Genomic DNA, 13,187 nt, shown 5'->3' with positions numbered 1-13,187 from the left:
AGAAGGGGACGACAGAGGATGAGATGGCTGGATGGTATCACTGACTCAATGGACATGAGTTTGCGTAAACTCCAGGAGTTGGTGATGGACAGGGAGGCCTGGCGTGCTGCAGTTCATGGGGTCGCAGAGAGTCAGACACGACTGAGCGACTGAACTGAACTGATGATGTTGGTGAGGATCTGTTTACAGATATGTGGAATAGTAGTCTAATACTACTTGGAGAATGCCAGCAGTAAGTGTCCTGGAGGACTCTATCTGGAGTATCTGGGGTGACAAGGGATGAGCCTTTGGGTGTATTTGTTCAGTCACTAAGTTGTGTCCAACTCTTTGTGACCCCATGGACTGCAGCATGCCAGGCATCCCTGTCCTTCACTATCTCCCAGAGTTTGCTCAAATTCATGTCAGTGATGCCATCCAATCATCTCATCCTCTGACATCCCTTTTTCCTCCTGCCCTTCTTCCATCAGCATCAGGGTCTTCTCCAACGAGTCAGCTTTTCGCATCAGGTGGCCAAAGTATTGCAGCTTCAGCTTCAGCAACAATCCTTCCAATGAATATTCAATGTTGATTATCTTTAGGAGTGACTGGTTTGATCTCCTTGCCATCCAAGGGACTCTCAAGTCTTCTCTAGTACCACAATTCAAAAGCATCAATTCTCAGCCTTCTTTATTGTCCAACACTCACATCTATGCATGACAACTGAAAAAAAAACATAACTTTGACTAGATGGACGTTTGTCAGCAAAATGATGTCTCTGCTTTTTAATATGTGTCTAGGTTTGTCATAGCTTTTCTTCCAAGGAGCAAGCATCTTTTAATTTCATGGCTGCGGTCACCATCCACAGTGATTTTGGAGCTCCCCCAAAATAAAATCTACCACTGTTTCCAATTGTTCCCCATCAATTTGCTAAGAAGTGATGGCATTGGGTGCCATGATCTTAGTTTTTTGAGCCTATGGGTACATGAGTACAAATTCCCCAAAAGTCTGGGCACTAGAGTAGTTCAATGAATCTCATATAACAGGCACAGTTTAACACCTTGAGAGAAGAAGATCTTCAGGAAAAAACCACACTCTCTTATACACCCAACAGAAGATAGCATGTAAAGTATAAGTAGCAAAATTCCAATTATATAAAGCCAACAAGAATTGAACAGACACCCTGGGTTATAGAATTCAGATATTACCTCCCAGTGGGACAGAGATCGAAAGATTTTGAGTAGAGGCTCAAATCATACATATGTTTGTATGTGAATGTATTTGTTTATATAGTAAATGAATGTTGTCATTTCATTCTTGTCACCAATTATCTGTATGGCCATAAACAAGCTGTTTCCCTTCCCGGGGTTACAGCTTTCTCATCTATAAGGTGAAAAAGCTGGATCTGATGATCTCTAAGTTCCCTTCCAGCTATAATATTTTATTAAGATTCCAGATGGTTACTGGAGATGATAAAATTCTTTGTCAACTTATAATTACACTATGTAAATTATTATAACATTTGATTTTTCTCCTCCTAGGAATTGTCGTGTGAAGATGACCCAACAAATGCAGAATTTACATCTTTCTCAGTCAAAAAAACACAGCACCCCTTCGTCTCCCAATGCTGCCAAACGCCTGTACCGGAACCTCTCAGAGAAACTGAAAGGCAGCCACTCTTCATTTGATGAGGCCTATTTTAGGACAAGAACTGACCGGCTGAGTCTCAGAAAGACTTCGGTGGTAACAAAACTCTTTTTATTCCCATCTTGGTTTGATTTGTGCCGTTGTGTTTGGATTTAAGGAGATTTTAAGATGATCCTCATTAACTTCTGAACCTGATGTTTGCAAGTTTATAAATGTTGAGAGTCAAGTAAGGCAGGAACTGCACATTTATATCTTAGCCAAAGTTGGACTGACTGGGAGATTTCCCTTCCTTTTTCTTAATTTCTTTTCCTTTATTTCCCCTTAGTTTTTCTTTCTCTAATAAACCGAAGAACTCCCAAAAGAGAGAGTTTGAGATCAGATAGGCTTTCTTGGGAGATCCAGTGTTGATTCAAATACTGAATAAACAATGAACAATATTCTATTTACTTACTTATAATGTGTACCCTATATGCTTTCCAAAGGCTTTCAAGACAGAATCCAGGCAAAAAAAATGCAAATATATTATATAATGGTAAATAAATGGATCAATGATAATAATGGGGGACAGCAAAGGAGTAGGAGAGGGACAAAGGAAGGAAGAAAAAAAACTAGAAAAAGAAAACAGTGAGGTTAGAAAGGGAAATAGATATACTAAAATCCTAGGCAAAAACAGTACCTGAAATTTATCATTACATTTATCTCTGAGTTCCCAGTCGGTCAAAGAAGAAAGGGAAGGACAATTGGTAACAGCACTCCATTAGCTAATAATTGAAAGTATACCAAATGATATCTTCCTGTTGCTAAGTCCTCTGGCCTTTATAAGATACAGTGAATGGAAATGGCAACCCACTCCAGTATTCTTGCCTGGAGAATCCCAGGGATGGGGGAGCCTGGTGGGCTGCCGTCTATGGGGTCGCACAGAGTCGGACACGACTGAAGCGACTTAGCAGCAGCAGCAGAATTATGTAATGGAGAATAAAGAGTAGTACTGGGGATGTTTTGACATTCTCATATGGGAGGTTCTTATATTGCCCCCTTGGTAAAAGCTGAGCGCATAACATTAACATGATCAAGAAGGATGTCTATGCAGGGGTTTATTTCACCATTTGTTTGAGCTTAAAACAGAAATAAGCCCTAGCCTTCCCATATAGAAGCATACTGGAGTTCACCAAAAAAAGCATGGAGAAGGAAATGACTTAAGAGTGAGAACAAATGCGATGGCATATGAGAAATTAGACATACTAAGAATCACAAAAAAATACACAACTGTGTTGTTTGGAGAGGGAAGCATATTAACTTTGCACTTTGGTTTCTAATTTTTCTCATTTCAAACACATCTTCTAGGAGGACTTGGTTAAGCTATGGCCTAAGCATCAGAGGCTCTTCAGCTTTAGCAAATTGTCGACAAAACACTTTTTTAGTCAGCAGACTGCCATGTGGCAAAGAGAACTGCATATCAAATAGCTCCACCCCTTGGGTCCCCATGGTCAAAACAAGTATTTGCATCATAACTCTGTGTTTTCCTCAAATTTCATTCATGTGTTATGCACTCAGTTAAGCCAACCTACAGCCTTTGAAGGAAAAAATAGATTTTTGATGAGACTAAAAATAAAACCTGCCAACCTTAGTATTTGGTTACTAAAGGTTTAATCAGACAACCCATATGCTAGGTCAGGACCACTGGTATTTCAACATGTTTAACCACCAGGCAATTCCTGGAAAAGATACCAGATAAATGTATGAATAGTATATGTGTTGCTCTTCTCCCATGAGCTATAAAAATATGTATTTGAGATAATTCTAAAGGTTTTCTCCTTTGTTTATTATTAATATTCTGAAAGAAACTTTCAAAGGAAATATATTGTCTCTAGCTATTTTTTTTCTATAGGTGATTTGTAGCCAATGAATATTGAAATTTTGGCCTTCTCAGGCAGCAAAGCAGTTTGTTACCTAATCCACTGAAACCTTCCCTGAACACTACCTCTTGATTCCCTCATCTGAGGTTTCAGAAATGCGAGGTATTCAGTGACTGTGACTCCAGGTTGAGAAAGCGCAGAGGTTAGTACAAAGGAGTTAGGGAGTCAGTCTGCAGGCAGTGTGGATCTATTAGAAATTTGTAAATAGCGAAGGGACATGTAGCATTGTAAATTTTAGAAAGATTACTCTTGTATGGAGTAGTGATGGAGGAGACTCAGACAAGAAACAGGTAGGTCGTTGCCATAATCTGGGAACAGTCTGAGCAACAGTCTGGACATGCGGCTGGAAAAGGAGGGGCTAACAGAGAAAGGGCATGTACTCTCAATTGCAAGCTAGTCAAAATGTAAGTTACCTGAGCTATGTTATCTATGCCAGCATTCTCCATACTACGTTTTGTAGAACATTATTCCAGGACAGTTAAAACAAACACAATGAAAAATATCTTCTGTGGAAAAAATTATTTGAAACAGGTCATATTTCTCACCTATGAGAGGATCATAATTGCATATTAAAATTAGTAAAGGCCTTGGGACTTCCCTAGTAGCTCAGGGGCAAAGAATCTGCCTGCCAATACACAAGACACAGGTTCTATCCCTGATCTGGGAAGATGCTACTTGCCACAGAGCAACTAAGTCCATGCAACATAGCTATTGAGCCCATGCTCTAGAGCTAGCGAGCCTCAACTGCGGAGCCCACAAGCCACAGTTACTGAAGTCCGTGTGCCCTAGAGCCCATGCTCCATAACAAGTGAAGCTTCTGCAATGAGAAGCTTATGCACCACAGCTAGAGAGGCGCCCCCACAGCAGCACAGCTAGAAAAAACCCATGCAGCAACAAGGACCCAGCACAGCCAAAAATAAAATAAAATTAGTTTTTAAAAGATGTTAAAACATAATAGTATACAGAAAATTATGTTCAGTCCAGTTCAGTCGCTCAGTCATGTCCAACTCTTTGCAACCCCATGGACTGCAGCACACCAGGCTTCCCTGTCCATCACCAACTCCCAAAGCTTACTCAAACTCATGTTCATGGAGTTGGTGATGCCATCCAACCATCTCATCCTCCATCGTCCCCTTCTCCTCCTGCCTTCAATCTTTCCCAACATCAGGGTCTTTTCCAGTGAGTCAGTTCTTCACATCAGGTGGCCAAAATATAAAATAAAATTATTTTTTAAAAGATGTTAAAAATAATAATAATATACAGAAATTATGTAATGTAATTTATTTTAAAAAAATTAGCAAAGACCTTGAGAGGTCTTACAGTAAAATAATGCAATAACTTGATGTAATCTAATATTGACCAATTTCATTTGACCATATGTTACTTTCTTCATAGAACACCTCATAATGGCCTCCTGAACAGTATTCCACAGAAGACTGTTTTGAGAAAAACTGATGTTTGCTTTTATCTATAGACTGTATACTGAATTGTCTCCATGCATCTAATTGTACAGATCTTTTCAATGCTCATTAGAAAGATGGAGGGAGGGCCCAACAGGGTTTGCTTTAGAGACCTTGGAGTAAAAGGGCTTCTCTGGTGGCTCAGTCGATAAAGAAACTGCCTGCAATGCAGGAAACCCAGGTTCGATTCCTGGGTCAGGAAGATTCCCTGGAGAAGGAAATGGCTACCCACTCCAGTATTCTTGCCTTGGAAATCCCATGGACAGAGGAGCCTGGTCGGCTACAGCCCATGGGGTAGCAAGAATCGGACAGGACTTAGTGACTAAACCACCACCACCATCATACCACTTATAAGTGGAAATGTAGTCCCTGAAGCAGTCCCTGAAATCTACAACAGCCAGGCCATGAAGACAAGCTGGTCGATGAAACTGTGCTAACCTACTTCATTCTTCTCCAGAACTTCCAGGGCAATGAAGCCATGTTTGAAGCAGTTGAACAGCAAGACATGGATGCTGTGCAGATCCTCCTGTATCAGTACACACCAGAAGAACTAGATCTCAACACACCTAACAGTGAGGGGTTGACACCTCTGGATATTGCCATCATGACCAACAATGTACCCATTGCTAGGATTCTTCTGAAGACAGGGGCCCGAGAAAGTCCACACTGTAAGTAAACTTGAGAATAAAACATATACTATTAAGGCCAGACCCCAGCTTTATACCACGGAAGTAGTCGTTACTGGCCGTTGGAAAGAATGATTGACTAACCGTAGGCTCTGAAATCCTTTACATGTTTTCATAAACTGTCATGCAGATAGTGATGGTGCTTATATGTCTAAACATCCAGTTACACTTTAAATAGAATATACGCAGTGGTATTGAACAGGAACCTCAAAGGAACTTCCTCTTAAGAATTCAACGCAAGTTTTAAGATATGCGAAATACCCCAAACAAGGCTATAGCACAGGAAGTATACACAGAGAAAAGAATGAGATAGAAAAAAGAATGAGCGTGTGTGTGTTCGTGTCTTTCTATTCACAGTCAATATGGTGGCTCCATTCATTTATTCACTTAATCAGCAAACACCAAAGAAAGGCCACGTTCTAAGGACTTGGAATGCAGTGGTGAGCAAGATAAAATCTCTGCACTTATAGAACTTATATTCCAGTGGAGGAGGTTTCCAACAAGCCAGAAAATAAATCAAATATAAATTCAAATAGTGATAAACACTAAGAAGAAATAAAGTGAATGAATGGGTAGAGATGGATAGAGTGGGACTATTTTAATAGAGTTGGGCAAGAGGAGTGTCTCTGGTGTAGTGACACGTGCTCCTAGTCCTAGATGATGCAAGGGATGATCTATGAGAAGATCTGGGGCTAAATCTAGGCAGAGTGAATGGCAGGTAGAAAGGTTCTGAGGCAGGCAGGAATGAGACTGCCATGTTTCTGAAGAACAAGAAGGCCAGAGTGGCTAAAGCAAAATGAACACAGGGGAGAGTGATGGCTGAGGGAGATGTCACCAGGACCAGATCCTTCAGGATTAGAGAGGCCACGGCAAGATGCTTCACTTTGATTGTAAGTGTGATAGAGACATAGTGAAACAGTTTAAGCAGATGAAAGACACCTTCTGGGGAATTCCCTGGCAGTCCCATGGTTAGAACTCCACACTTTCACTGCTAGGGCCCAGGTTCAATCCCTGTCAGGGAACTAAGATCCTGCAAGCCACATGACATGGCAAAAAAAAAAAAAAAGAAAGACATTCTGCTTTACGTTTTAAAAGATCCCTGCAGTGCTCTGCAGAGAAGACACAATGATGAGAGTAATTGTGAAATTGTAAAAACCAGCTAGGAAGCCCTTCTAATGGTCCAGGAGACAGATGCCAGTTACTTGGATTAGCACAGTAGTGACATTGATGGTGAGTAGGGGTGGAATTCTGGATGGATTTTTTAACAGCTTTATTGAAATATAATTTACGTGCCATATAATTCACCCACTTATCATGTATAATTTAAAGATTTTTAGTTGCACAGGCTTGTGCAACCATCATCACAATCAATTTTAGACCATTTTCATCACCCCAAAAGAAACCCCATACCCTTCCGCTATCACACCCCCAACTGCCCACTCCTCTCAGCCCTGGACAACTACTGTGTGTTTCTATAGATTTGCCTATTCTGGACATTTCACATAAATGGAAGCATTTAATATGTGATCTTTTGTGAATGGCTTCTTTCTGAATGTATTTTGAAGTAGAACTGATAGTACTTGCCAAAGGGAGCTGCTCTGGGGCCATCGACCCTGCCCAGGAGTGGATGGGATAAAATCACACAGCCCTTGCCCTGTGCCAGGCACTATTCTGAGCACTTTACATGTATTGACTCCTTTAATCCTCACACAACATTCTGAGGTAGGCACTCACATTCCCCTAGGTGCAAACTCTCTGACCCAATGACCACAGTGGCTCTGAGCCACCGTTTTTATGTTTCCTAAAAGAAAAAAGTAAACTCATCAAATTGTTAGTTTGACTAATACTGATTCACTCACTTCCAAGTGGTGAGACCCAGAAGGCTGAAAGAGAAGCAACAAATATATAATTAGAGGTCACATCTATGCTCCTAAATTTCATAAAACCCCGCCACCCAAAGACTAGGTACAGAGGCAGATCCTTGTATCAGAAAACTCTTTCTTTTAAAAATGCTAAGCTCACCACATCCATGTCAAAAAGAATGAGGATTTGGGTTCAGTAGCATGGGGCTCTTCAGTAAGAGCTCCTTCGTCAAAAGTGCCGCTTCTTTTTAGTGGAACTGGAGGATTTGGATGGATGGGCAAAGAAGGATGGAAGAAATGAGAAAGGTTTATTTGCTGCCTTCCAATTTATGTTGCAATAATGTCTGTCCCAAAGATCCAGTGAGAGAGCAGTGGAGAGAGAATCAAGGGGTCTGAACACAGAGAATGCAGACTGAGCCCCATTCTATAGGAACAAGGAGACCATTCATCCAGATGTTGCCTGCACTGAGCTGGATGAAACATTACTCTTACTTACCTGAGACGCTACAAAAAATGTCTGCATTTTCCACGAAACCAGTAAGACTCCCAATCCCCCCCAATCCCCTTTGTGCATAATTAAATCTCCATAAAAGAACCCAAGTACTAAATATCTAGTTAAACCAAAAGAAAATTCATTGAAAAGATCCCTGGTTTTTCCTCATTCCCTGTGCGATGATAACCACATTATCATCACCAAGTTGTAAAGGATAGTGAGAGAGAAACCCAGCTTTTAGCCTCTGGGAAATATGATACCTAAGTCACCTCGGCCACCCAAAAAGTTAAAGAGACAGGATCATGTATAGACTCCCACATGTGTAAGAATGGCAAAGGACAACTGATTGAGGGCCTATGAAATCTCCACATACATTCTCTCCAGTTTTTACACTGGCCCTTCAGGATAATGTTATTAACTCCATTTTGAAGACGAGGAATTTGTGATTCTGAGAGGTTATGTGACTGACCAAAGATCACACATCGAGCAAATGAATAAGGGTGTCAAGGATTGAAGTCCAAGTGTGTGGGATACCGTACCTGGGGTCCTGCTGTGCAAATTTACTGTCTTTCCAAGTAACCAGGATGGAAGGCTGTGGCCACTAGGCCCCTTTCCCTTTCCCTTTTTGCTATTTGCTAAAATTCCACTGTGTGTTTCTTTGTTCTGTTCTGTGCCCTGAGCTGCTATTTCTGTGGGAAAAAAAGCAGGATAGAAGAACACAATCTGTTTTCAGGGATTTTTAATTCACTTTATGTATCAAGTATAAAAGAAATCAAATTGCTTCTGTGCGTGAGTATGAGTCAGCCCATGAGAAAAACAGTCTGGCAGCCAGAACCAGGTAAGTAAGCACCTGTTGCAAACCGTTCCACAGAAGCAGTAGAGGCAGGATAGAAGAGTAAAAATAATAATACTAACAATGAGGTCTTCAGTTCTTAGAGTATTTTACACATTGCGAAAATGCTTTTGCTTACATGTGATCCTGACCACTGGTTTGTGAGATGAGAGTTGCCCAAAATAACAAAAGACCAATAATTCATCCAGTGCTCCAAAGCTAATAAGTGGTGGACCCACAATTTGAAACCCTGATCTTCTATATTAAATGCTTTGGTGTTTAGTATTAAATGTATTTAGTATTTGGTATTAAATGTTTTAGGTATTTGTAGAAAAGTATTAGCCCACTTCCTGACACAATGTGGATATTCAGTTCCTTTCTTCACTGACTCTCCTCTGCCTGTCCATCTTCTATTGCCTGTCAAATATTCAGGATTTCTAATAGGGTAAAATTTCTGTCTTCCCTTCCCCTGTGTGTTCCCTTCTGAAAACAGCCCAATACTCTTTTCACTATGCCAACCAAAGATTTCAACATAATGCAGAAGAAAGTCCTCTGTATTTGTCTCCATTTCAAAACAGGAATCACAAAAACACAGATATGTTTGGGGACTTAACCTCCTAAGCCATTGGTCAGGCATGTTGTCCAGATTTTAACCCCTCAATTCATAGAGCTATATGGAGCTGTTCTTAATAAACATGGCTTGAAATTCAGCCATGTACATTTCCTTATTCGTAAGCGAAGTGCCAGAAGCGGCCACCCAAATTTGCACACTGCCCCAAGGTTAAATATATACAGAACTTCAGCCTGCTCGTTAGATGAATCAACTGTCTTTATTTGGCAACTTTTTTCTGTTCCTCCCACCTTTAGGTGAGCAGCACAAAGTAATATTCATTCCTTCTAGAAGAAAACATCAGCCATTATTGAAGTAGAATCCCACATAGGTGTGCCGAGCTTAGGAAACAGGCCCAGAATCTCAAAGGACCAGACCTAGGAAAACTAATGCACAGAGGTACTTCAGGATACCTGGGGACTATCTCTTTGACTTTTTCACCCACTGAGTATCCCCCTTGCTATAACACATACTCAGTTGAACAACTGCTATCTGAGAAAGACTTGCTCCGTATCTGAAAGTCCCCTGTCATAAACCCCTCCCTTATTCCAACTCATATCCTGCCCTCCCCTTGGACTCACACTTCCACAGTCTCCAGAGGAGTTTACTGAATCATCGGTGCTTTTCTGAGGTTGCTACCTACTTGGCATCATTTAGTCTCTCCCCATGGACAGAGGAGCCTGGCAGGCAGAGTTGGACCTGACTGAGTGGCTAAGCACAGCACAGCATAGGCTGTATAAACAGTGATCATAAAGAAACTAGTTATTTTTGGACACCTACCATATGCAAATCTGCCCACTCACATGAATGTTATCTCATCTTTTGATCCCAACCCCTGGCACACAGTAGGAGCTGAGAAATTTTCAGGTGAAATGTTAAGACCTGTCTTATGCTGTTGGGAATCACAGGTATTGAATTTTAGCACACATACATGAGCACTCACACACACAGTGCATGAAGAAGACTTTGTCTTCCAGTAATTTACACTGTGGGGAACTTTCTGTGGCTGCCATTACTGTGTCTTCCAGGCACTGTTTTGAAATTTGGTTGCAGACATAGCCTGACTTTTTGTTTTTACACTGATTAATAACATGGCAGACTGTTCTTCTTTCTGCCCTTTCCTATAGCTGCATTCTCCCTTCTGCCCAGACCCTCTCCTCCCTCTCTGCATTCCGTTGTGAACTCCTCTCTCTTGCCTTCCCTTGGGTACTGCCTGTGGCACTAGGAAACGTCTCCCAGAATTAGTTATGTTCAGTTACTTCCTAAAACGCAATCTCAGACGAGCTGTCATCTGAGTGTGGTGCAGACACCAATGTCAAAATTTGGCAGCCTTGTCAGGATGCACCACTCGCTTCTGCAGTAGTCGAGGGTCCATGCTGCTGCTGGGACTGGTTCAGGGCACGTCTAAGAGGTGTGACTATAAACTAATGAGGCTGGCTTTATGTAAACAAACACACCAGAAAGTCTACAATCCGCACGAATGTTATCCTGTAACGGGGTCCTCATGGGAGACCCCACACTTGCTTCAACAGGGCTGCCATTGCTCTAAACACTTTTAGATTTGTCCTCAGAGCCAGTTTATGAGAAAATCTGACTCGTTGCTTAGAGTCACACCTGATTTTTGTTCCAAAACAGCGTTGCTCAGCGTCATCACCCTCCCTGTTTACCAGACGTGGCTGCCAATGATTTAGAAAGGTTTCCTGAAATCAAATCCACCCCCAAAAGACAATGATTTTCAACCATTAAAACTATGTAAAGGACAAGGCTTAAGCCGGTCTCTAGAATGTGTCCCCAGATATTTTTGTCTGCTTCATTAAAATAGATGTACAAACCATCACCATGACTTATGAACTTGCTCCTCCTCAAACCTTATCCCATACTGCTCAGCCCTCACCTGTGATATGCAAACCTCCATTCCATTCCTCAAACACACCTCACTATCTTATTAGAGGGCCTTTGTATGGCTATTCTCCATGCTTGAAAAGATTGAGTGCTTTTAATCTTGATCATTACATTGCCAACTCCTTCTTAACATTTCAGTTCAAATTTCACATCTTCAAGAGAGGCTTTCTTTGGCCACCAAGTCCAAGGTCTAAAGTCTCTTTCTTTCTTTTTTTTTTTTCACCTTGAGTTTACAGGGATCTTTAGTCTCTTTTAGCAATTTAAAGATGTTGGGAGCAGCGATAGAAAGTATATAGAAAAAGGATGTAAGGCAAGAACTGTTCTCCATATCCACTGTTTTGGGCATGGGAGGCCATTTTTTTAAACAAGATTTTACCTATTTCATTTTTATGTAAATAAGTGTATTAGGCTAGACTTTGCTGTAGTAACAAAAATACCCTCCCCCAATTTCAGTGAACTTACCACAAAGGTTTATGTATGGCTTATGCAAGCTTGCTTGGGTTCAGGCCACCCTCCCTGGGCAGTTGACCTCCATGCTTGAGTGAGAGGAACTGGGTGGCATAGAGTTGTACATAGTCTTAAGAGTTTATTCTGCAAGTAAAGCCACTTCTGATCACATTAGTTTATTTTAGTTTTCTGCATAGCACTGAAATCACTATACAGTATTTTCTCACTGTTTTGATTTCCTTATTTTCTCTCTCCTCTGCATTAGAATGTAAACTCCAAAGAGCAAAATTTGTCTCATTGGTCACTCCATCCCCATCAAAGAGTAGGCACTTGATAAATAGTGTTTAGTTGAACTGAATAAATCCCAAGACTACTTCTACTTCTTTTGAAGGGTGTGAGTACCTTATTAATTTCGAAGGGAATAATTTTACTAAATATCAAGTGAATTTACCTCTTTTATTTCCAAATAATTTTTGAGACATCAGGTGTCTATAGCCTAAGTTCCAGTCACTTGCTTTTCAAGAGTTGATAACTGTTCTTTCATTCTTTTTTTTTAATTTTTAAATATTCCTGCAACACTGAATGTATTCTCCTTTCCCAAAATTAAAACATGCATAAGGTATAAAGATACCTTTGTTGGCCAACCCAACACCACATGTGCACATGCACACACTCACTGTCCAGGCTTCTGTCCCTCAATTCAACCAACATAACCACTGCTCTGCTCTAAAGACAGGATTGCGCCAGAGGATCCACTTCCAAACTTACTCAAGTGACTGCTGGTGAGAGGCCTGTGTTCCTTCCTGTATGCGCCTCTGCATTGCAGTGCTCCCTACCATGGCAATTGGCTTCCCCTGCTGCTGCTGCTGCTGCTGCTGCTAAGTCGCTTCAGTCGTGTCCGACTCTGTGCGACCCCATAGACAGCAGCCCACCAGGCTCCCCTGTCCCTGGGATTCTCCAGGCAAGAACACTGGAGTGGGTTGCCATTTCCTTCTCCAGTGAATGAAAGTGAAAAGTGAAAGTGAAGTTGCTGAGTCTTGTCAGACTCTTAGCGACCCCATGGACTGCAGCCCACCAGGCTCCTCCATCCATGGGATTTTCCAGGCAAGAGTGCTGGAGTGGGGTGCCATTGCCTTCTCCTTGGCTTCCCCCAGAGGACATTATTTAAGAGAGAGAGAGACCAACCTCGATGGAAGCACCAGTCTCTTTTGTAACCTAACACCAGAGGCGATATGTTATCACTTTTGCTGAATCTTGCTGATCTTGATGTCCAGCGCAGATCAGCTCTGGTACAAGGTGTGAAAACTAGGACAACGAGATCACTAAGGGGTCTCTTAAAGGCTGGCTCCTCTACTA

The 13,187-nt window shown here is 41.5% G+C and overlaps 1 protein-coding gene across 1 annotated transcript in view; it reads left to right on the top strand.

Annotated features, from left to right (window-relative positions):
* ANKFN1 (ankyrin repeat and fibronectin type III domain containing 1) overlaps nucleotides 1-13,187 on the top strand; it is a 190,422-nt gene that overhangs the window by 21,756 nt on the left and 155,479 nt on the right. Inside the window, exons 2-3 of the mRNA XM_006076245.3 lie at nucleotides 1,518-1,719; nucleotides 5,457-5,667. Of these exons, the coding sequence (XP_006076307.1) occupies nucleotides 1,534-1,719; nucleotides 5,457-5,667 (397 nt within the window). The 5' untranslated portion in view covers nucleotides 1,518-1,533. The remainder of the gene's footprint in view (nucleotides 1-1,517; nucleotides 1,720-5,456; nucleotides 5,668-13,187) is intronic.

This window comes from Bubalus bubalis, chromosome 3, assembly GCF_019923935.1.
Source record: "Bubalus bubalis isolate 160015118507 breed Murrah chromosome 3, NDDB_SH_1, whole genome shotgun sequence".
NCBI lineage: Eukaryota > Metazoa > Chordata > Mammalia > Artiodactyla > Bovidae > Bubalus > Bubalus bubalis.
This window is presented reverse-complemented; position numbering and strand designations above follow the sequence as displayed.